The following is a 25,656-nucleotide window of genomic DNA, read 5'->3' as shown; positions in this document are numbered from 1 at the left end:
TTATTGAAATTGAAAATTGCAAGTTATTTTCTTTCCACGTGGCACTGTGAATGAGGTAGTCGTCGTAACTGAGAAATCAAAAACTGCATCTGCCCAGTTGCCGCGAAGACGAGAAGTGCCTGACTTGACATCACCTTTTTTCTCTCTTGGCCGACCAAGATGGTCAAGTGCATGAGAACGCTGATCGTTGAATATTGGCTTTACAATCGACTAACACTCCTCGGACCTTTTTGCAACAATTTTCAACACAAAAAAAAGACTGATCACCTGACATCGTACTCTTCACGGGGCTGCGTGAAAGGTTTCCTGCAACGTGACTCTGGTGCCGCCTACCAAATCTTGACTGGATCCTCTTGGCTCCCCCAGAAGAAAAACCATACACGCTCCCTGAAATGCCCTGCTGTGCTTCTTGTTAAGAACCATGGGTTAGACTGCTCAATGCCAAATGCAGGTTTCTACCACAAAATTCCAAACCGGATCCAGCCTGAAAAACCAGACTCTATACAAGATGGCAGCAGACAGAATGCCAACATAGACAGGCTGATAACTGGTACAGGCTGATACCATTTTCAGGCTGTGGCCACTATCGTGTTTATGCCCATACAATTGACCCCCATCATATTTACAATGACTTCCCTAGCCTATTGGGGTTGCTGCCCTTCATTTTATATTGTCTTAACTGTGCTGTGCAAAATCTAACCTTGATTTATAAGACGGACCTGAAAAGTGATAGCATACCTTCAAAGAAAAAAAATGTCTTCCTGCTATTCAAATTAACATAGTCAAAGCGGAGTCCCGATTATTGAAGATGGTGTTGTAAAAACCGAGTGTTTGCACCATTTGCCCCATCGGTCACACTCCGTATGATTCATTGTTTGTTATGGTCAGGTGACAAGAGATAGAATGGTTCCCCTCTCTTCCCGCTGCTCATTTGACCGCAAAGGTTTTTTAAAAAAGTATGCTTGCCAATCTAGAGCGAGCTTCACTGTTGTCGCGATTGTAAAAAGATACGCACGCACACACAGGTTTCATTGTACGTTTTTTTTAAAGAAAAGAGAATAATATTTATTGTTCTTAACACCCGGTCCAAATAAAAATACTCCAATTCTCACCCGCATGCCTTCAAGCGTTCACGAACACGTGTGCACATGCAGATTACAAACTGGTAGGACGGGTTAAGTCAATTTTGAAAGTCCAATGAAAGCCAGTGTTATTCGGATCTTAGATTGATGACTGGGTTCGATCTAGGCTTGATGGTCTCTTCTGGATTCTGTACCATGGTTATTTAAAGATATTGACAGATGATGTATCTTTTCTTCTGGTGGCAGGCACTGCCAGGTTCATCCTCAAAAACACTGCCTGCGTAATGTGGATTGTCTAACAAGAGGCAGGGCTTCATCTTGGAGTGGATGTAGAGGGAACAAGAGTGTGTGTCCACTCGAGGACCACCACCTTCTGTTCTATGGCCTGGAGAAAACCAGTTACTTAAAAACAAAAAAAGGTGTTAGATGGTTAATCGCATGATTCTTCTCATCAACTGACCAGTTGCCCAAACTTGGTCATAGCAAGTTGATTCTCAATCCATGGTTTAGACATAATTAGATTATGACTGGACGAGTTTGTTTCTCAGTCAATGTCTGTCTTGTTATGCTCTTGGCGTAGCATAAGTGGGTTCCTTGATGTTCACTCTGACAAAGGAAGGTTCAGACGTGGAGATAACTTCAACACGTTTATTAAACTATTTACAATTCTCCCAGTCTGATTCGCCACTACTGTTAATCCTTCTACAGCTACTCAGAGTGACAAACCAGTCTGCTACAATCCACATGGTGGGTGTGATGTTGAATCAACCCTGTGTGTGTACTCAGAGTGTCTCCACTGGAAAGAGGAAGATCATGTGTGCTGTGTCCTTTATAAATGGGTTGGTGTAATGCCCCCCTGTGGTAGTGTCACCTCTGTGTGTATCGTGAATGCCCATTGGTCGTGTCCTATCTTACTGACCTATTGGTTGAGTGTCTGTGTGTCATGTCTCTGGTGCTCCCTCTAGTGTCTAGCTAGTCTACGTGTACTTACATTAACCCCTTGTGTATTTACAGTGATGCATATCACCACAATGTCCATTGTCCAGAGTGATTTTCTTTAATGGCTTGTTCCCCAGAGTCAAAAACACAGGTATTGTCTGGATGATTTGTGAATGGGTCAAGGGATGAGCTTGTTCACATTCCTCTAAGGTGATTGGCTGTGATGGGTTCTTCCAGACTGACTGACTCCATTTTATGGCTTTGGAATTTGTAAAATACAGCCATGCAAATGTTCAGCCATCTTCGAGATTGCTGGTTAAGTTATGGAAATTCAGTTGTTCATTCTTTTAAAACTCAGTCAGCAGTTTCAGTCAAATAAAAGATGCCATCATATTTGGTTTGAAGCATGGCTTTTATCAGTGTAATTAGCAATGCCAAACCGGGAGGCCATCCGAGCTTCTTCCAGGATTTAATTTTATCCTTTTTCTTCTTGATTCAGCAACAGACTGTAACCATCTTTCACTTGGGCCTAACCAAATAGCAATTCATGTGTGCTTTTTACTTCTGTCCTTGTGTGTAGGTAGATTTGCGAATGGAGTAGCTGAAGGTGCTATTGACCAGAGAGTGAATCCCATCACTGCCATTAGGCTGTCAGTTTTACAAGATTCCAATGTGTGGGTTCTACTTGACGAGGTGAGATGTCACACACATTATGCGATGCTGGGAACAAACTATTTCTTGAGAAACGAGTTTAAAGGTCACGTGGAAAGTCCTTTAAAATTTGAAACGAGCCTGTGCACACTTGCACAGTTATATTGTGCCTTTCATGGCCCCAGGATTTCCAAATGCATTTTTAAAGCCATTGACGTACCACTTGAAGGGCAGTCGAGATTGTAATATAGAGAAGGCCAGAGCCAATTTGCACACAGGAAGATCCCCCAAACAGAAAAGAGATGATGTCAAGGACATCTGTGGGTTTCCCCCCCCCCCCCAGTGATGGTGGAGGGATAAATACCGAGCAGGGCATCAGAGAGCCCCCCTCCTCCCCCCGCTCTTCTTTGATGTAGACTGTGGAATCTTATGCTCCCACCTGAGTGCACCTGAAGGCTCTTGGTTTACTGTCCCATCTGACATCAGAACTCAGTCTCCAGATTTGTTTTAGGCTTTAATTAGCAAAGGGAAGGCTATGATGCAGCTCAGTAAATGCTCTTAGAATGTTTATTTCCACACGCTGCTTCTGGTCAGGGTTGTAATTAGCAGCATCAATGGTGGAAAAAGCCAAGGACCAGCTGACAGGTGTTCATCATTAAATTTAAACTGCTTATTGCCCAGGACACTGGGCCAGCCAGTAGGAAAGGGGAGAGGGACTGACGAGGGGCAATTTTGCTCCCGCGTCCATGATCAGCCAGAATGGTGACAGGCCGTAAACCCCACCAGAGTCGGGGAAAGGAGATTCTCACTGGAGAGATCTCGTTTCCTGATTTTCCTCACCATTAACATAACGAGATTCATGCCCACAAAGGGCGGGAACTTTACAAAGACTGCAAACAGCTGAGGGGTTCCTGCCAGGGGCGCTAAGGTTCCCATAGCCCCTGTGGGGGGGGGGGGGGGGGGGGGGGGGGGGGGGGGGGGAGGGGGGATGATCAGAAACATGCCTGGGGACAGGTCCTTGACATGATTCCGTGGCACTGACCTCAGCACAGGTTGAGACTACAAGTTTGGTAATGCCAACCTAGCAAGGCTAGTCTGTGTCAGGGCTGGCCCTCTGGAGAACCCAATTTGGGGGGGGGGGGGTACCTGTTATGTGGTTAGGGAAATGGGAAGATCGCCAAGGCCTTTGAAGGAGGAGGACTTGGCAGTTACAGGGGGTACCAGCCATCGAGTGGGAAGAAACCTGCATGGGGAGGCGAGTGGGGATAAGGTGGGGGGGGGGGGGGGGGGAGGAGCTTGGCATTGAGGGGGACCTTGCAGTAACGGGAGGGGAAACTTGAATTGATGGGTGGGGAGCGAGCGGCGGTGATACTGCCGCAGTGTTTGTGAGTGGAGTGGGGTGAGAAACAATTGTGTGGTTGGGGGTGGGGGGAGAACCCTCGATACCTTTTGTGGTGGTGTGGGGTATGGGGGAGCTGGGTGGTGTTTAAGCTCAGTTCTGATCGGGGTGCTCTTTAGAAATGGCCAGGCCTAGAGTGTCAAGACCTCACCCACCATTGGCTCTTACATCTTCTCACTGCAGTGGGGCCTGCGGGAGGTCATTGTTATGGTCGCACTATTCATGGGTAGGGCGCTAAAGCGATTGCCTGGATGCTGCAGGAGAATGATGATGACTTGGCAATGAGGACAGAACAATGCTCCTCTTATTCTCCAGAATATTTGACAGAGAGCTGAACATGACCTGCCACTGAATGGGGCGATCCAGGGGCCCATTCCAGCTGCTGTTGCCTCCTACGATGCAAGGGGTCCCAGTGTGTTTCACCACCTCTCGCATGTTTTCAACCGATGGCATCCTCATAATTAAAGAATGCTGGCACACGTGAAAAGACTGAGCATTGTTTTTGGGCAGGGGTGGGGAGGGAACCTTCCATGATGGATGGGGGAGTTGATGGTGGGGTGTGGTTGGGGGATCCAGGAGCGACTTGGCTTTGCTGTCATCAGTATGGAGGTGGGAGAGGAACTGTGCTCCATTCTCACACTGCACAGGGAGGAGGCGGCAGATTTGCATTGGGGGTTTACAGGGCATGGCGCCTAGACATAACCGGGTGATGAAAATGACACTTAATGCCAGCTAGTTCTTTCAATGGTGAATTTTCTCTAATAGTGCCGAGGTTCAACCATGTTCACTAGGTGTCTAGATTGCAAGACCGACTGGAGGAGTCCCGTTGCCTTCTGTCATTTCATAGTCTTCCTCAACCTCCCGCTACATCTAGGTGTACCCCCAGGATCGGCACCCAAGGTAGAGGTGACCTGCTGACTTTCACACCCTGTTGTTGGAGATAACCTCGGTGGGGATCCCCTTGGAGGCCAGGACCCTCAGCACGGGTGCTGCAGTGCTGATCTCCTCAGTATGCACTGCTGGAGGTATTTTGATCACAGGGAGGGAAGTGTCAGATTGACTGGACACCCTAGGGTCTCCTGGATGGAAGGCCCCGGGGCTGGGAACCTGCCGATCCTCTTCCCTTCGGGTGCCTAGGGGCCCCTGGGCTCCTCCACGGGATATGAGGGGTAGCTGGAGTAAGATCCGTGAGCCCCACCATCCCCTAGCGCTGATACAAGTGGACTCCCACTCGTGCCTGCACCATGCAGTTGAAGCCCTACACCATGGAGGTCATGCCCTCAGCCGTGGAGCTCATGAGCTGAACCATGCAGTGGACTGTGGATGCCACTCTCGCAGTGTTGGCTTTGTTGCCTCAGAATAACGGCACTTCTCCAGTCAGCCCTGCAGTCCGAGGAGGGAAGCTGTCATTCCTTCCTGTTGCTTGCAACTCTGCCTTTGTAGCTTCTGCAACTCTGGGATACCTGGACCCAGGGGCGCGTCATCGGCCTGGGGACAGCAGAGTCCTGGGCTCCGGTATCCCTCCGAATGCAGGATCCTTCGGACCTCACTCCCTCCACTTGCTATGGATCATCAAGTGTGAGGCGCTCACCAATGAGTGACCCAGAAGTCTACCTGCTACTTAATCCCACTGGACGAGGTTGCTCTGAAGGTAGCATTGAATGCTCTAAAACATGCTCCAAAATTAATTGAACGAATATGTCACCAAGTTCACTGTTTCTATGACTACTGAGCACTTTTTTATTTTGCTTATCATGTCTTTTTTTCCATTCCAGATCCAACTTAAAAAAGCTGCCCATTAACCAGTATTTAAAGGAGATTGAGAATAAGTTTTATATAAAAAGAGATCTCACTGCAGTTTGATATAGAAATAAATACTCTTTAATAAAGAAGTGTTGATACCGATTGCAGAATTCATGGACATGTCGCCTCATCGTCTGATCACCGTGGATGTTCATTGTTTCCAAACACTACCTCCTGTGAAATCTACTGTAATTTTCTATGTAACAATCCTAATTTTGAAGAGACGTCAGCTGAATCCTTTTGGTAATTGGAAGCGAATAGGCTTCCTCTCACGAATTGAGCTGAGGTGTAAATGTATTTTTTGTTACCCATTTTACCAGTAAAACATACCTAAATATTGAATAAAAATAAGCAAACAAGTGAGACTACTTCTGTAAAAGTGAAGTCACCATAGTCCCCGATGACCATGGCCGCTTTCCCCTTTTGAGGGGGAGAGCTGACTGGTGGTGATTTAACCTGAGGATCACCACACCTCAGGCGAGGGGCGAGGTTGAGAAGGCGGGGCCTTCATGAATAACCTCAGGAAGTAGTAGAATTGAACCCGCGCCGTTGGCCTCTGCTCTGCAGCATGAACCAGCAGTCCAGCCGACTGAGCTATAAAGAGGTTAAATATATTACAAATTTTGAACACAAGCTGTGCATCAGGGACAAATATTGTACGGAACATGTGAGGGAGGATGATAACCTTTTAATTTATTGTAAATATGCATTGCACAGATGTGTGTCATGTTTTGAGGTATTCGAGGTAGATCAGACGCTTGATCAGAAATATTGTATTTAATTTTTAGATAATTATGTTAACTTCTGAAGAAGTGCTTAATTTTTCTGAAGGAAAGAAATTGCCTTTTAAAACCCTTGACTTGTGAATGTTGAAAGTTTTGCCAATTTTCCTGAGATGCTGTTTGCATCACATTGGGTTCCAGCTGCAGTGAGGTGCGTAAGAACTTATGTGCCTTAAATATCATGTTACACAGCTGGTCAATATTAGAATTATTGAGCTGATAGCAGGCAACAATTCTTCTCTATGCTTTTTAACAAGTTATTAACTAACAAGGAGGCCAAGAAGAAGTGAAAATTTCTCGCGATTTCTCATCTTGTTTATTGGTAAATATTCTTAAGCTCTTGAAAGCATTTCTAAGAAAATTAATATATCGCTTGTACAGGACTGAAACGCAGCAGCCACAAGGCAAAAAGTAACCTGAAAGTATCAATTTAGTCTCATCACTATTTAAAAGAAACCTTAGTAACATGTTGCAAGTTTTTTCTCGTAACCTGAATGATTTTTCTTAGCAAAAGCTCACGTTGGAAGATTTTATTTTTGAGTTGGATGATTTTGGATACAGCTTTAACTTGCTGTTTTTCCATGTGCACTGTATTGATTCTGTAAATGCTGATGGGTTGACAACTTTGCCCAAAATATTTGCTTTACCTATCACTGTCATAGATGTATGAGCCAATCTCCTAAAACCCTCCCAGTTTTATGCTGGGAACCTTCTCCAGCTGGTACAGGCAGGCAATGTGCATTAAATTAGACAACTCTGATCACGTGCAATCATGCATTGAACTTGTGGTCTAGTTTTAACCATGTTTAGAAATGTTGATATTGGAAGGGCAGCAGGGTGGCGCAGTGGTTAGCACTGCTGCCTCATGGCACCGAGGGCCCGGGTGCGATCCCGGCCCCGGGTCACTGTCCGTGTGGAGTTTGCCCATTCTCCCAGTGTCTGCGTGAGTCTCGCTCCCACAACCCAAATGAATAGGGAAAAAAGTTAATTGGGTACTTTAAATTTATAATTTAAAATGTTATTGGAAGGGTGGGGTTTCTCTATTGGAGGAGGCTCTAAATCAGTATGATAACTGCATAGAATAGCCAAAGTTCATAATAAGTGCAATATGAAAACTGTGGCGCGGACTGTAGATGGGAGTTCCTGTTCTCAGTGATCCTATTTATTTAAATTGGACAATCTTAGTATTTTGAAGTCTGGGGGCAAAAATAACCATTGAAAATTTTCTGACAGACCTTAGTTCTGTCTTCAATATCAAAGTAATTGGTAATATGTTGGAGAGGGCTGGAGAGAGGGAAAGAACACCCAGGGAGCCAGGAAAAAGTTACCTTCATGAGATATCACAGTTGAAGCTGGTCTTTAGCTCCAAAAGGTGCATTTTAGTAGTGCCAATGTCGCAACCATTAACTTGGCACCAATATTGAGCTTGCCTAAATATTGAGGGACCCTGAACTGAAAATGAAAAGACTGGTTAATAATGTGGGTGTAGATCCTACAAGGGGTCCACTTTTCTCAAGGTTCCCTAATGACCAGATGCATTCATTTTATGAAGTAGTTATTGAATAAGTAAGCAACTAAATATTCATCAGATCAAGCCAATGCAAGTGCAAATTGATTTTGCTTTTAAACCTTTTAATAATAAAACCATTTTCGTCAGCAAAGCATTGATAGCAAAAGTTGGAGCAGATGCATGTGAACTCAAATTGAGTGATCCTTTGTTAATCAAGTCACCATAGATTGAGTCTTCCTGAATGCAAATTGGAAATCAGATTTTGCCAAATATATGATGTAAATCTAATTATGACACCTCGCTTTACCCCCCTCCCATCCTGTCTAAGTGGTAATTGTATGATTCCCACTGTTTGCTGTGTGTTGATCATTTGTCCAGGGGCCAGATCATAACAAATGCAAGAAAAGATTTTTCAAAACTAATGTGGTCTTTGTCTTTCCTTGTTGGAGTTTCTTCTTGCAAAGTCATTAAAAATAATTTGAGGGTGGAAAAAAAAAACCTCTGGTGCTTTTCCTTAGAGACTTAAAGCTGGTTGATGTTTTCTTAAATCTGCAAATTGCAGCCTCCTTAGCCTGTCGGGTGGTTTGGAGCATGACATCAATGGGGGCATATCAAAATTAATTCATCTGATGTGAAACATCTTGCAAAGGGCGGCACGGTAACACAGCGGTTAGCACTGTCGCTTCACAGTACCAGGGTCCCAGGTTCGATACCCGGCTTGGCTCACTGTCTGTATGGAGTCTGCACATTCTCCCCATGTCTGCGTGGGTTTCCTCCAGGTGCTCTGATTTCCTCCCAAATATCTCGAAAGACGTGCTTGTTAGGTGAATTGGAAATTCTGAATTCTCCCTCCGTGTACCTGATAACCTCATTGCAGTGTTAATGTAAGCCTACTTGTGATAATAATTTCAAAGAAATGTCCTTGGAGGATGGATAATGCATTACTTATATGCAAGTACATTCTATTTGCACTTCTGTTACTGCTGAGAAAGATACCGTGGATGTATATTCATCATTGACAAAGTTGTATTAAATTCTGCAACAATAGGATGAAATAGGATGTTTATGATTTTGGAAAATATACAATATGGTACCTTTGTTTGAAGTGCTGGAGTCTGATTTTTAATTGTTGCATTTAAAGTTGTGAGTTGGTTGAGGTGATCTACTGCCAAATCCCTATTTGCACATTGATTTTGTGATCCTGGGAAACCAGCATGTTAGGATCGGTTATTGCTGAGTCATTAGGAACTGACCTAAATCAAAGTGGGGTCAACCGTAGCACTTTTAAAAACAAAACGAAATGTAGATTTATTGTGAATCAAATATTAATGGATCCCTTTTACATAATGTGCCACAGATAAGTCTCTTCTTGAAATGTGATGCTTTTGCTTATTTTTATGGATATGTTTAAGCTTTGTGGTTGTAACATGCTACAATGCACCTGCTTCTGTTAATGTCAATGTGCCTTTCATCAATGGTCTACATTATTTTCAAAAATGTGCCATAACTTTGCAATGAACATAGTTGTAATAAAATTGAACTTGTTATACTTTGAATTGTAATTATGTGTAGAATGTTCTGTATAATTGGCTTCTTTAACTTCGGTCCTTTGTGTAATAAATTGCTACATTTTAGATGTCAGTTTTGGCATTGATTAAGCCCTTGTACGAAATGTTCTTTGTTGTTTGCGGGTAAGGTAGAATATTGGTTATGGACTGTGTTGCCAATTTTGCACCGGAGGCGCCAATAATGTTGCCCTTTTTAATACTGAGTGGGATACAATCCCACCAGCGTCACCAAGAATGTTGCCAATTAATAATGATGATATTGCTTTTCAGAGTCGCCAGGTATCAAATGATACCACCACAAGGTTCAGCCAGATATTGATCAAACCCAACAACCAGTCAGTTAGTTAAAGTTCAATAATGGTTTATTTACACACAAGATTAACTCACACATGCAACATAAAAACACTACAAGCTAAATTATACCTAACACTACAACAACCTGTACTTAACTTCAGGCATCCGGCTTTGGCAGAGGAACAAGGCCTTTGTTCGGATCTGGAGAAGTAACTTTGGTTCGGCTGGGCTCATCCGTCTAGTAGCAATCGTTGATCTTGAACTTGCATCTGGTCGTGGTGCTGCAGTTGGCTTCAGGTATAGGCCGGCCGAAGAGGGCCAAATGAGATCGAACACATGCTAGTGTCTCTCTTTATCCTTTGGAGTTTTGGGCGGTCCTTAGCTTTGGACCCAATAATTCGGCAGGCTTTGTTTATTGCCTTCGATTTGAGCCAATAAAGGGGTGGGTGCCTTGATGGCTGGGCGTCTCCTGAGCGGTCATTGACCGTGGCTGTTTAGGCTTCCTGGGTGAAGAGAGTGGCGCCAATGTGTCTGGAATTGTATCTGCTACCTGAGTACCAGTTCTTTGTCCTGGGGAAATGGGCCATAAGAATGCAAATCGGCTAGGGGTTTCGATACTGTCTGGTTCTCTGTTAGCAAATATACATTTAGGCTCTGAGTTTGCCTGAATCCTGTATTGGCCATATTTTCCTGGAGCCTTTGCAAGTATCCATGTTTCCTTTGTAAGTGGCCATCCCAGATGGCTACAACTGGTACTCCAGAGGCTCAGGCAAATGAGACAGTTCAAATCCCACCACAACAGTTGTTTTAAATTAAATTGAGGTAATTAAATAAATCTAGAATGTAAAGCAGTAATGGTGACAATGTAACCAAATTGGTGTAAGAACCTATCTGGTTCACTATGCTGTTTAGAACATAGATTTTACAGTGCAGAAGGAGGCCATTCGGCCTATCGAGTCTGCACCGGCCCTTGGAAAGAACACCACACCCAGGCCTCCACCCTATCCCCTTAACCCAGTCGCCCCATCTAACATTTCTGAACACTAAGGGCAATTTGGCATGGCCAATCCACCTAACCGGCATATCTTTGGACTGTGGGAGGAAACCAGAACACCGAGAGGAAATCCACGCAGACACGGGGGTGAACGTGGAAACTCCGCACAGACAGTGACCCAAGCCGGGAATTGAACGTGGGACCCTGGAGCTGTGAAGCAAACCGTGCTAGCTACTATGCGGCCCACTTTTTTTTCCAAGCTTGGATAATTGAATCCTTTCCCACATTTCAATAGTCTCTTCCCCCGTGTGACTGCGTCGATGGATTTCCAGCAGGGATGGATAATTGAATCCCTTCCCACAGTCCTCACATTTCCATGGTTTCTCCCTGGTGCTGGTGCCGTTGTGTCCTTCCAGATTGGATGAACCACTCTCCCATAAACACTACCCGCCTATTTATCCGTCCTACTCTCCTCTAATCTCTCCCCTTCCCCTTCTCTTTCCCCCCCCGCCCCCGACGTTCAATCTCCCGCGAAGAAGTCGATGAATGGTTGCCACCCCAGGCGAACCCCAGTACAGATCCCCTCCAGGCGAATTTGATTTTTTTCCATACACAGAAAACTCGACATGTCCAAAAGCCATAGTTCGGTCTTCGGGGGTTTTGAGTCCCTCCATGCCAGGAGTATTCGTCGCCGGGCTATTCGTCGCAAAGGCTAGAACATCGACCTCTTTCTCCTCCTGGACTCCCTGGTCTTCCAAAACCCTGAAAATTGCCACCTCTGGACTCATCACCACCCTTGTTTTCAGTACCCGGGACATGACGCCCGCAAATTCTTCCCAGTACCCCCTAAGTTTAGGGCATGCCCAATTCATGTGAACGTGGTTTGCTGGTCCTCCTGCGCATTTACCGTACTTGTCCTCTACCCCAAAGAATTTGCTCATCCGAGCCACCGTCATGTGGGCCCGGTGAATGACCTTAAACTGAATCAGGCTGAGCCTGGCACATGTTGAGGTTGAGTTTACCCTACTCGGGGCTTTCGCCCATACCCCGTCCTCCAACTCCCCGCCGAGTTCCTCCTCCCATTTGAGTTTCAGTTCCTCCATCTGGACTCGTCCCCCTTCATGAGCACCTTGAAGATATCCGAGACTCTAACCTCACCTCCTTCTCCTCTAGAGACTGTTCTGTCCTGAATTCCTATTGGCGGGAGGCGTAGGAAGGATGGAACCTGTCTGCGTATAAAGTCCCGCATCTGAAAGCAGTGGCGGACTGGGTCTAAAAATATTGGTTGCCAGGAGACAAAGGGGGCCCACCCACAACTACAATGCTATCATTTAATTTTCATAACGAATAAATAAAATTTTCAAAAAATACATATGGAAAAAAGGGTACAATTAAAATTTTTGTGGAAAAAATGTGTATTTCATAGTAATTACAGTGTACATGTACTGTACATATTACTGGCAGTAGATACCAAATGTAAATACAGAATGTTATAATTGAATTTAAATTTTTTTTTTTAATTTTAAGTAATTGGTTGATATTTTTAAATAGTTTACTGCACAATTTACACATTAACAGATAGTTCAAAAGCACAATAGAGCATTGCATGCCGTCCACTATATTAAGAGCAATCGTTTGTGTTCGCCAGGTGATTGTGCGAATCTGCCAATAATTGCTTCTGCATCCAATTCATCTAACAATTCCTTTTCAATGGATAGCAACATGTATGATTCCAAATTCTCCTCAGACAGCAAATTTCTTAACCTTGTCTTTATGATCTTTAGCTTTGAAAATGTCCTCTCACATTGGACTTGAGTAACTGATAGTGTGCAGATGACTTTATAAAGTTCATAAAGGTTATCATATGCCTTGTCATGAAGTCTGTTGGATGCCAGAAGTTTTAGTACACACGATGGGCAAGTGCTGCAAATTTTACAATTGTTGCAACTGGAATCCATATTCTCACCATCATTAAGCAATAGCTTTAATACATCAAAGTTTGAAGCAAAAGAAAACAATTCCAATATTACTTGATCTTTGCTGATTTGTGGAAACAGCTTAATAATACCTTCCAATGCTTCATCTTCAAGGCCCTTCTCTGCAATAGTTTTAAACTTTGCTGGGTCCAAGCAGGACAAATCTTTATACAACTGTTTGTGTTGTACAAAGCGTGATTCTAGTGACTGGACAATGCGATCCATTATTAGGTTAAACACATTTACTCGAAAATCAGCTAGAGAATCTGAGGGATTTCTTTCATCAATAAGCTCATCTGCCATTCTTTTCTTCTTCCTCTGCCTCTTAACTGGCAATGCTGTTTCCAAAGCATCAATTTCCAATGTTTGATTTTCATCCATATTCATCTGTGAAATCCTGTCATTACATTTATTTACAAATTCCAAAGCCTTGCTGTGAATGTTATCAAATGTTCTTGTCTGTTCGTTCAACTTTGTTGTAGCTGAATCTACCAAACTCCATGCAGTAAACATATCTAAACCACTTGTCTGTAGATAACTTGATAATGGGGTTGTAGTTTCAAATATATACAAGTAAGTAAATGCTGTCAATATGGTTTCAAACTTTAGAAGACTTTGAAGTAAAACATTTGCTTCATGTTTTGTTTTTGCATCAAACTTTTCTGAATCTTGTATCATTGATAAGCATGTCAATAGATTTACGAAAGTACTGGCAGCGGCATCATCAAAATGTCCAAATATAGTTGTTGCTGCATTGGATTTTTCTGACCATCTGGTCTCACCAATTAGCTTTAATCATTTCATTTTTTCTTGTCCTAGATGTTTTCCAACAACTTCTATCCATACAGCCATTCTCTTGTATGATGCTTTCACAAAAATTGCTATATCCTGGAGCAAATTGAAAAAAAGAAACTGCAGGCACAAAACATTTTGTTGTTTCAGATATCACCAAATTCAAGACATGGGCATAGCACCATATATGAACATGTTGATCAGCCACATCAGCAATTTTACTTTGTAAACCATTATACTGGCCATGGTAGCTTGCAGCGCCATCTGTGCTATCAGATAAACATTTTTGGGGGTCAATTTTAAGATGCTGTAATGTTTCAATCAATAGATCAAAAAGTCCCTGTCCTGTACCATCATTACTTGGCACAACTGAAAGTAGTCGCTCACAGATAATACCTTTAAGCACATACCGAATAATAATGCTAAACTGATGGATGGATGAATTATCTTGTGTTGAATCAACCTGAATAGAATAATATTTTGCTTGAGAAACTTCATGACTAATTCTTTCTTGTATCATATTCTTCATAATTTTGATTAACATGTTTATAGTTGTTTTACCCAGGTATGTAACAAGTCCACCATGGCCTTTACTTTGAGCCTTTCCTTGTTGCTCTAATCGTTTGATTCTTTGTTTAGACTTGTTTTGCACTGCAGAAACGTGAGCTGTCATAATGGGGTCATATTTTGCCATCAACTGCACTGTAGCTAAAAAATTGCCATGATTCAGAACCTCATTATCTAGAGTGTAGGCCGATTCATTTCTGTGACCTCAAAAAGGAAGTGCCTGCTTGCCTAACATCTTTATGATGTCTATAATCCTCATGACAATACTTCTCTGCTTCAATACTTCTTCTTTCCTTTTAATTAGTGATGCTGCAAAAAATTTATCTAAGGTGCCATCATTAACCACACTGATATATTGCTGAGCATTTCTGACATGTGTTGTTGTCGATTCAAGTAAAGTCAAGCTCTGGCTAATACGCCTGTAGTCACTAAAGCCACGTACAAAGGGTGATGGATTACAAGTGTTGGGAAACTCAAAGGCTAAGCAGTATGAACAATAGAAGCATCTATTTTCTTTGTTATTTGTTAGCCATTTTCTTGGGACTGAGTCATTCATAATTTTCCTCTCATACAACCGAGCATCAAATGGCAGATAATCAAGTGGCTGAAGTGGATGTTCAGCAAAAAACTGTTTTAGCTTTGCTCGTGATGGATATTGGAAGATTCCAGTAATTGATCTTTCATTTTCTTTGCGTAGGTTCATTTCATAGTTTTCATAGAATTTACAGTGCAGAAGGAGGCCATTCGGCCCATCGAGTCCGCACCGGCTTTTGGAAAGAGCACCTCACCCAAGGTCAACACCTCCACCCTATCCCCATAGCCCAGTAACCCCACCCAACACTAAGGGCAATTTTTGACACTAAGGGCAATTTATCATGGCCAATCCACCTAACCTGCACATCTTTGGACTGTGGGAGGAAACCGGAGCACCCGGAGGAAACCCACGCACACACGGGGAGGATGTGCAGACTCCGCACAGACAGTGACCCAAGCCGGAATCGAACCTGGGACCCTGGAGCTGTGCAGCAATTGTGCTATCCACAATGCCACCGTGCTGCCCCTATTTACAGGATGTGCTTCAGAAACCAAGTCATTTATGTTTGAAGGAATATCTGATTCCCTGTCACTAGTTGAAGCTATGTGTTCAGATGTTGCAACTACAGGCAGTATAGATACCGGAACAAGGAAGCCAGAAGAAATATTGGGGCTGGGTTGATTAGTAATGGATGCACTTGTATTTGTCTCTACATTCAAAGTAGCTCTTCTCTCTTCTTGTAACTCACATGTCATTGCATCATCACCATGAGCATTGTTTCTTGCTTCTTGATTATTTGTTGCAGAACTGAATATTGATGTGGATTGTGCTTGTGGTATTATAAACTCTGGAATAGGACTTCCGGTTGCGGCTATGACCAGCTAAGTCGCACGTTTGGCTGCTCCTGCTACAAAGGTGTTTTCGGGCCGATTGGAGGGCCCCAACGGCGCTGTAAGGACAAATCCCGGTGGGGGAAGGATCCCTGAAGAGAACCAGACCAACTTTATGGTCGGTACCCGGAGTGGGGTGGTAAAGAAAGCAACAGCAGCTCCCAAAAAAAAGCGGGGGAAGAAGACCAAAATGGCGGCCGGTGGCGCACCCAAGGAATGGAGGAAATGGGCGGAGGAGCAGCAGGCCGCTCTCCTGCGCTTCTTTACGGAGCTGAAAATGGAGCTCTTGGAGTCAATGAATGCGACGACCACCAGGCTGATGGGAGCCCAGGCGACCCAAGAGGCGTCGATTCGGGAGCTGCAGCAGGAGATGACTGCGAGGGAGGAGGAGGCCACGGTCCTTGTGGAAAAGGTAGAGGTGCACGAGGCACTCCACCTGAAATGGCAGAGCCGTTTTGAGGAGCTGGATACCCGAATGAGGCGGAAGAACCTGAGGATCTTGGGCCTGGCAGAAGGCCTGGAGGGGTCAGACCTCCCGGGATATGTAGCAGAAATGCTGAGCTCCCTGATGGGGGCAGGGGCCGTCCCTTCGCCCCTGGAGCTGGAAGAGGCCTACAGGGTCATGGCAAGGAGGCCAAGAGCAAATGAGCCCCCGAGGGCGGTGCTGGTGCGGTTCCAGCGACTCAGCGACCGTGAGAGAGTGCTGGAGTGGGCCAAGAGGGAAAGGAGCAGCAAGTGGGAGAATTCGACGGTGAGGGTCTACCAGGACTGGAGTGCGGAGGTAGCAAAGCGGCGGGCCCGGTACAACCGGACGAAGGCGGTGCTACATGCAAAACGGATCAGGTTCGGAATGCTGCAGCCAGCGCGCTTGTGGGTCACCTACAGGAACCAACACCACTATTTTGAGTCCCCAGAGGAGGCGTGGGCCTTTGTACAGGAAGAGAAACTGGACTCGAATTAGACCCAGGGGTCACTTGGCGGCCGTAGCCGCTCGGGTACTTTCAGCTGAATTCTTTGTTTGGATTTTGAACTCTTGCTGTGGTTTTTCTTCTGATGTTTTTTCCCCCCTTTGCCAACTTCCCTTAGTTATTGTTATTGTGGTTATTCATGGTTATTTATGGTTATTTATGCTGTTTGGTAGAGGGCGACTGTTAAGTACATTGTTATTTGTTATCTATCTGTTATTTATAATGTTAAGTTGGGGAGGCGGGACGGGGGGGGGAGAGCAGATCGGGGATATGGGCTCCTAGGGGGGGTTCTTTACAGGCATGGACGGGGACGGGGGTGGAACTGAAGATGGTGGGGTGTGGCAGGGCGAAAGCGCGGGCTTTCCTCTGTTTTCCCGCGCGCGGGGCAGAGGAGGGGAGGAGTGCGGGGCGTGACTAGCAATGGCGACCTTTCCCGCGCTGGAGCGGGGCCAGGGAGGAGTGGCAAGGGGGGGGAGGCCCCCCCCCCCCCGAGCCGGGGGGAGTCGGAGTGTGGCAGGAGCAGCCGGGTCAGCGTGAACCAGCTGACTTACGGGAGTACAATGGAGGGTACATCGCGGCTAGGAGGGGTCCTAGCCTGGGGGGGGGGGGGGGGGGGGGGGGGGGGGTGGGGGGGGGTTAGGGAGGGACACCGGGTTGCTGCTGAAAAGACCAGAAACGGGAAGTGGAGGACTGGAGAGGTGGGGGGAGGGGGACATCGCCATGGGGAGCGGGTCAGAAGGGGAGGGTCGACCCGGGGCGAGCAGGGAACAGGACATGGCTAATCGGCAGGGGAAGGGGGCGGGTCGTCCCGCGACCCGGCTGATCACTTGGAACGTGAGGGGGCTGAATGGGCCGGTCAAGAGATCAAGGGTATTCTCACACCTGAAGGGACTGAAGGCTGATGTAGCAATGTTACAGGAGACCCATTTGAAGGTAGTGGACCAGGTTCGCCTGAGAAGGGGGTGGGTGGGACAGGTGTTCCACTCTGGATTGGACGCAAAGAACCGGGGGGTGGCGATTCTGGTGGGAAAGAGGGTGTCGTTCGTGGCGGAGGAGGTGGTGGCGGATAAGGAGGGTAGGTATGTGATGGTGAAGGGTAAGCTGCAGGGGGAGAAAGTGGTGATGGTCAACGTATATGCCCCGAACTGGGATGACGCGGGTTTTATGAGGCGCCTATTGGGCCTCATTCCGGGACTGGAGGCAGGGGGCTTGATCATGGGGGGGGACTTTAACACAGTGCTGGACCCCGGGCTAGACAGATCGAGCTCAAGGACCAATAGGAGGCCGGCAGCGGCAGAAGTGCTGAGGGGGTACATGGAGCAGATGGGAGGAGTAGACCCATGGAGGTTTGGTAGGCCGAGGGCGAGGGAGTATTCCTTTTTCTCCCACGTCCATAGAGTGTACTCCAGAATCGATTTCTTCGTGTTGAGCAGGGGGCTGATCCCGAGGGTACGGGAAGCTGAGTACTCGGCCATTGCGATCTCTGATCATGCACCACATTGGGTGGATGTGGAAATGGGGGAGGCGCGGGACCAGCGCCCGCTGTGGCGGCTGGATGTGGGGCTGTTAGCGGACGACGAGGTGTGTAAAAGGGTCCGGAAGAGCATTGAGAGCTATCTGGACTTGAATGACACGGGTGAGGTGCAGGTGGGGATGGTCTGGGAGGCCCTGAAGGCAGTGATCAGGGGAGAGCTGATCTCCATAAGGGCGCACAGAGAAAGAAAGGAGAGGCAGGAGAGGGAGAGGCTGGTGGGGGAGCTATTGGAAGTGGATAGGAGATATGCGGAGGCACCAGAGGAGGGGCTGCTGGGAGAACGGCGCAGCCTGCAGGTCAAGTTCGACCTGCTGACCACCAGGAAGGCAGAGACGCAGTGGAGAAGGGCACAGGGCGCGGTCTATGAGTATGGGGAAAAGGCGAGCAGGATGCTGGCACACCAGCTTCGCAAACGAGATGCGGCTAGGGAGATTGGGGGAGTGAAGGAGAGGGGCGGGAAGGTAGTGCAGAAGGGGCAAGAAGTGAATGGGGTCTTCAGGGATTTTTACAAGGAGTTGTATCGGTCTGAGCCGCCGACGAGGAGAGGGGGAATGGAGGACTTCCTAAACAAATTGAGGTTCCCAAGGGTCCAGGAGGGGCTGGTAGAAGGGTTGGGGGCGCCAATAGGGCTAGAGGAGCTAGTCAAGGGAATAGGTCAGATGCAAGCGGGGAAGGCGCCGGGGCCAGATGGGTTCCCGGTGGAATTCTACAAGAAAAATGTGGACTTGGTGGGACCGGTACTGGTACGAGCCTTTAATGAGGCGCGAGAGGGGGGGGTTCTGCCCCCGACAATGTCGCAGGCTCTGATCTCCCTGATATTGAAGCGGGATAAAGACCCCGTGCAGTGCGGGTCCTACAGGCCTATCTCGCTTCTGAACGTGGATGCCAAGTTGCTGGCAAAGATCCTGGCAGCTAGAATAGAGGATTGTGTGCCAGGGGTAATCCATGAGGACCAGACAGGGTTCGTGAAGGGGCGGCAGCTCAACACGAACGTGCGGAGATTGCTGAATGTAATTATGATGCCGGCAGTGGAGGGGGAGGCTGAGATAGTGGTAGCGCTGGACGCGGAGAAGGCATTCGATAGGGTGGAGTGGGAGTACCTGTGGGAGACGTTGGAACGGTTTGGGTTTGGGGAAGGGTTTATTAAGTGGGTGAAGTTGCTCTACTCGGCCCCGACGGCGAGTGTAGTGACAAACGGGAGGAGGTCGGAGTATTTCGGGCTCCACCGAGGGACCAGGCAGGGATGTCCCCTATCCCCCCTACTTTTCGCACTGGCGATTGAACCGTTGGCGATGGCACTGAGGGGTTCAGGGGGGTGGAGAGGACTGACTAGGGGAGGGGAGGAACATCAAGTATCGCTGTATGCGGATGATCTACTGCTGTACGTGGCAGACCCAGAAGGGGGAATGCCGGAGATAACGGAACTATTAGCAGAGTTTGGGGACTTTTCGGGGTACAAACTAAATTTGGGCAAAAGCGAGGTTTTTGTGATACACCCGGGGGATCAGGGAGAGGGTATTGGGAGACTCCCCTTCAAGCGAGCAGGAAAGAGCTTTAGGTACTTAGGGGTGCAGGTGGCAAGGAACTGGGGGACCCTCCACAAGTTGAACTTTTCCAGGCTGGTGGAACAGATGGAGGAGGAATTTAAGAGGTGGGACATGGTACCGTTGTCGCTGGCGGGGAGGGTGCAGTCAATCAAAATGACGGTCCTCCCAAGGTTCTTGTTTTTATTTCAGTGCTTGCCCATCTTCCTCCCTAGGGCCTTCTTCAAAAAGGTGACGAGTAGCATCATGAGCTACGTGTGGGCGCATGGCACCCCAAGGGTCTTTTTGGAGCGGAGTAGGGACAGTGGAGGGCTGGCACTACCCAATCTCTCGGGGTATTACTGGGCGGCAAATGTGTCAGTGGTGCGCAAGTGGATGATGGAAGGGGAGGGGGCAGCTTGGAAACGAATGGAGAGGGCGTCCTGTGGCAACACAAGCCTGGGGGCCCTAGTAACGGCACCATGGCCGCTCCCCCCCACGAGGTACACCACGAGCCCGGTGGTGGCGGCCACCCTCAAGATATGGGGGCAGTGGAGGCGACACAGGGGGGAAATGGGAGGTCTGTTGGCGGCGCCAATAAGAGGGAACCATAGATTCATCCCGGGGAACATCGACGGGGGATTTCAGAGCTGGTACAGGGTGGGCATACGGCAGCTGAAGGACCTGTTTATAGAGGGGAGGTTTGCGAGCCTGGGAGGGCTGGAGGAGAAGTTTGAGCTCCCCCCGGGAAACATGTTCAGATATTTACAAGTGAAGGCATTTGCTAGGCGGCAGGTGGAGGGGTTCCCCCTGCTCCCCAGTAAGGGGGCGAGTGATAGGGTGCTCTCGGGGGTCTGGGTCGGAGGGGGGAAGATATCAGACATCTACAAGATAATGCAGGAGGCGGAAGAAGCATCAGGGGAGGAGCTGAAAGCCAAGTGGGAAGTGGAGCTGGGAGAGCAGATAGAAGACGGGACGTGGGCGGATGCACTGGAGAAGGTCAATTCTTCCTCCTCGTGTGCGAGGCTGAGCCTCATTCAATTTAAGGTGCTGCATAGAGCTCACATGACGGGGACAAGGATGAGCCGGTTCTTTGGGGGTGAGGACAGGTGTGTCAGATGTCTGGGAAGCCCAGCGAACCATGTGCATATGTTCTGGGCATGTCCGGTGCTGGAAGGGTTCTGGAAGGGGGTGGCAAGGACGGTGTCGAAGGTGGTGGGGTCCAGGGTCAAACCAGGATGGGGGCTTGCGATCTTTGGGGTCGGGGTAGAACCGGGGGTACAGGAGGCCAGGGAGGCCGGAATACTGGCCTTTGCGTCCCTAGTGGCTCGACGAAGGATATTAATTCAATGGAAGGACGCGAGGCCTCCAAGCGTTGAAACTTGGATTAACGATATGGCTAGCTATATTCAGCTAGAAAGGATCAAATTTGCCCTGAGAGGGTCGGTACAGGGCTTCTCCAGGCGGTGGCAACCTTTCCTTGACTTTTTAGATCAGAGATAGGCGTACGGGGTCGTGGCAGCAGCAACCCGGGGGGGGGGGGCAGCAATGGTCGTGGGGGGACATGCACGACTGTAACGCGGGCAAGTCTGCTCGCTGCTCATGTCTGAAACTGTAGGCTGCCTTGTTTGTTAAGTTGTTGCTTGGGGGGGGGGGGGGAGGACTGGTGCGCGCGAGAGGGCGGGCGAGGGAGGGATATTTGCCTAGAGGGATTGTGTTGTAAATAATTTAAAAATTAGTAGGGGTAAATGTCTGTATGGAAAAACTCTTTCAATAAAAATTATTTTAAAAAAAAAAAAATAAACTCTGTAATAGGAGGGGTTGTCGCTATGGGGACGGGGTCGGGCAGGGGGTGCTGGCCTGGGGCGGGCAGTCGACGGGCTATGGCTAGCCGACGGGGGAGGGGGGCGGGACGCCCTCTGATCCGGTTGGTCACCTGGAATGTGAGAGAGTTGAATGGGCCGGTGAAGCGGTCGAGGGTACTGGCTCACTTGAAGGGGCTAAAGGCAGATGTGGCAATGCTTCAGGAGACCCACCTGAGGGTGGCGGACCAGGTCCGCCTGAGGAAGGGATGGGTGGGGCAGGTTTTCCACTCTGGGTTGGATGTGAGGAACCGGGGAGTGGCGATTCTGGTGGGGAAAAATGTGTTGTTTGAGGCATCGGAGGTGGTGGCGGATAAGGGGGGTAGGTATGTTATGGTTAGGGGCAGGCTACAAGGAGAGAAGGTGGTACTGGCTAGTGTGTATGCCCCAAATTGGGACGATGCGGGCTTTATGAGGCGTATGTTGGGACGGATCCCGGATCTGGAGGCGGGAGGTCTGATCATAGGGGGGGACTTTAATACGGTGTTGGATCCTTCACTGGATCGGTCCAGCTCTAGGACGGGTAGGAGGCCGGCGGCGGCCAAGGTACTGAGAGGGTTTATGGATCAGATGGGTGGAGTGGATCCATGGAGGTTTGTGAGGCCGAGGGCACGCGAGTACTCTTTCTTCTCCCACGTACATAGGATCTACTCTCGGATAGATTTCTTCGTGGTGAGTAGGGGACTGATTCCGAGAGTGGAGGAGGCCGAGTATTCGGCCATTGCAACCTCTGACCACGCTCCGCATTGGATAGAGTTGGAGATGGGGGAGGTGCGGGACCAACGTCCGTTGTGGCGGTTGGATGTGGGGTTGTTGGCGGAGGAGGAGGTGTGTAGGAGGGTCCGGGCAAGTATTGAGGTGAATGATATGGGGGAGGTTCAGGTGGGGATGGTCTGGGAAGCCCTGAAGGCAGTAATTCGTGGGGAGCTGATATCCATCCGGGCACACAGGGAGAGGAGCGAGAGGAGTGAGAGGGATAGACTGGTGGGAAAGATGCTGGAGGTGGACAGGAGGTATGCAGAGGCACCAGAGGAGGGACTGTTGGGGGAAGAGGCACAGCCTGCAGGCTAAATTTGATTTGCTGACCACTAGAAAGGCGGAGGCACAGTGGAGGAAGGCACAAGGGGCAGTGTACGAGCATGGTGAAAAGGCGAGTAGGATGCTGGCTCATCAGCTCCATAAGCGGGATGCGGCTAAGGAGATTGCTGGAGTGAGAGACAAGAGTGGGAATGTGGTGCGGAAGGGGGTAGAGGTGAATGAGATCTTCAAGGACTTTTACGGGGAACTGTACCGGTCGGAGCCAACGAGGGAGAGGAGGGGAATGGAGAGGTTTCTTGACGGGCTTTCTTTCCCGAAGGTGCAGGAGGAGAAGATGGAGGGGCTGGGTGCGCCGATTGAGCTGGAGGAGCTAGTTAAGAGGATCGGGCAGATGCAGTCAGGGAAGGCACCGGGGCCGGATGGGTTCCCGGTGGAATTTTATAAAAAGTTTGTGGACCTAGTGGGCCCCTTGCTGGTGCGGACACTCAACGAAGCGTGGGAAGGGGGGACTTTGCCCCCGACGATGTCGCGGGCGCTGATCTCGTTAATTTTAAAGAAGGACAAGGACCCCCAGCAGTGTGGTTCATACAGGCCCATATCTCTCCTCAACGTGGATGCTAAGGTGCTGGCAAAAATCCTGGCCACCAGGATAGAGGACTGTGTGCCAGGGGTTGTACACGAGGACCAGACAGGTTTTGTGAAGGGAACGCAGCTGAACACAAATGTGCGGAGATTGTTGAATGTCATCATGATGCCGGCGATTGAGGGGGAGGCAGAGATAGTGGTGGCGCTGGATGCGAGAAGGCCTTCGATAGAGTGGAGTGGGGGTACCTATGGGAGGTGTTGGGGAGGTTTGGATTTGGTGAAGGGTTCATTAGATGGGTAAGGGTGCTACATGAGGCCCCGATGGCGTGCGTGGCCACGAATAGGAGGAGGTCGGAGTACTTCCGGCTTTACCGAGGGACCAGGCAGGGTTGCCCCCTGTCCCCCTTGTTGTTTGCACTGGCAATCGAGCCGCTGGCGATGGCGTTGAGAGATTCAGAGAGGTGGAGAGGCTTGGTGCGAGGTGGAGAGGAACATAGGGTGTCGTTGTATGCCGATGACCTGTTACTGTATGTGGCGGACCCGGTGGGAGGGATGCCAGGAGTGATGGAGTTGCTAGCGAGTTTGGGACCTTGTCAGGTTATAAATTAAACTTAGGCAAGAGCGAGGTGTTTGTGGTGCACCCTGGAGACCAGGAGGAAGGAATTGGTAGGCTCCCGCTTAGGCGGGCAGGGGAGAGCTTTAGGTACCTGGGGGTGCAGGTGGCCAGGGACTGGGGGACTCTTCACAAGCATAACTTCACCAGACTGGTAGATCAGATGGAGGAGGAGTTCAGGAGGTGGGACATGCTGCCATTGTCGTTGGCGGGGAGGGTACAGTCCGTCAAAATGACGGTGCTTCCGAGGTTCTTGTTCCTTTTTCAGTGCCTGCCCATCTTTATCCCCAGGGCCTTCTTTAGGAGAGTGACCAGCAGTATTCTGAGCTTTGTGTGGGCACATGGGACTCCGAGAGTGAGGAGGGTATTCCTGGAGCGAGGAAGGGATAGAGGCGGGCTGGCGCTGCCCAACCTTCTGGGGTACTATTGGGCAGCCAATGTGTCAATGGTGCGTAAATGGGTGATGGAGGGGGGAGGGGCGGCGTGGAAAAGAATGGAGATGGCGTCATGTAGAGGTACGAGCCTGGGTGCCATGGTAACGGCACTGCCCTCCCCTAAGAGGTTTACCACGAGCCCAGTGGTGGCGGCGACCCTAAGAATCTGGGGACAGTGGAGACGGCATCGGGGGGAAACAGGGGGCTCGTTGGAGGCTCCACTGGGTGGCAACCATCGGTTCATCCCGGGGAACACGGATGGGGGATTCAGGGGGTGGAAAAGGGCGGGCATCAGCAAATTGAGGGACCTGTTTATTGGCGGGAGGTTTGCGGGCCTTGGGGAACTGGAAGATAAATTTGGCCTTCCCCAAGGGAACATGTTCAGATACCTGCAGGTAAAGGCGTTTGCTAGGCGACAGGTAGAGGGATTCCCTTTGCTGCCCTCGCGGGGGACGATGGACAGAGTGCTTTCGGGGGTGTGGGTAGGAGAGGGGAAGGTGTCTGACATCTATAAGGTAATGCAGGAGGTGGAGGAGTCGTCAGTGGAGGAGCTGAAGGCTAAATGGGAGGAGGAACCCGGGGAGCAGATAGAGGACGGGACTCGGGCGGAGGCCTTGGAGAGAGTCAACTCTTCCTCCTCATGTGCGAGGCTTAGTCTCATCCAATTTAAGGTGCTGCACCGGGCCCACATGTCCGGGACTAGGATGAGTAGGTTCTTTGGGGGTGAGGACAGGTGCACCAGATGTTCGGGGAGTCCAGTGAACCACGCCCATATGTTCTGGGCATGCCCAGCACTGGAAGAATTCTGGAAGGGGGTGGCGGGGACGGTGTCGAAGGTGGTTGGATCCAGGGTCAAACCAGGGTGGGGACTCGCGATTTTTGGATTTGCGGTAGAGCCGGGAGTGCAGGAGGCGAAAGAGGCCGGTGTCCTGGCCTTTGCGTCCCTAGTAGCCCGTCGAAGGATTCTGATACAATGGAAGGATGCAAGGCCCCCAAGCGTGGAGACCTGGATCAGTGACATGGCGGGATTTATAAAATTGGAAAAGCTCAAATTTGCCCTGAGAGGATCAATACAAGGGTTCTATAAACGATGATGTGGAGATGCCGGCATTGGACTGGGGTGAGCACAGTAAGAAGTCTTACAACACCAGGTTAAAGTCCAACAGGTTTGTTTCAAACACGAGCTTTCGGAGCACGGCTCCTTCTTCAGGTGAATGGAAAGGAGCCTTTCCATTCACCTGAAGAAGGAGCCGTGCTCCGAAAGCTCGTGTTTGAAACAAACCTGTTGGACTTTAACCTGGTGTTGTAAGACTTCTT

General features: G+C 48.8%; 1 protein-coding gene across 1 annotated transcript in view; it reads left to right on the top strand.

Moving 5' to 3' along the window:
- Positions 1-9,824, top strand: part of mgat4a (alpha-1,3-mannosyl-glycoprotein 4-beta-N-acetylglucosaminyltransferase A) — a 273,041-nt gene extending 263,217 nt beyond the window's left edge. The window contains exons 14-15 of the mRNA XM_038817905.1: positions 2,602-2,714; positions 5,847-9,824. Coding sequence (XP_038673833.1) covers positions 2,602-2,714; positions 5,847-5,873 — 140 coding nt within the window. The 3' untranslated portion in view covers positions 5,874-9,824. The remainder of the gene's footprint in view (positions 1-2,601; positions 2,715-5,846) is intronic.
- Positions 9,825-25,656: the final 15,832 nt, after the last annotated feature.

This window comes from Scyliorhinus canicula, chromosome 14, assembly GCF_902713615.1.
Source record: "Scyliorhinus canicula chromosome 14, sScyCan1.1, whole genome shotgun sequence".
Classification (NCBI taxonomy): domain Eukaryota; kingdom Metazoa; phylum Chordata; class Chondrichthyes; order Carcharhiniformes; family Scyliorhinidae; genus Scyliorhinus; species Scyliorhinus canicula.
This window is presented reverse-complemented; position numbering and strand designations above follow the sequence as displayed.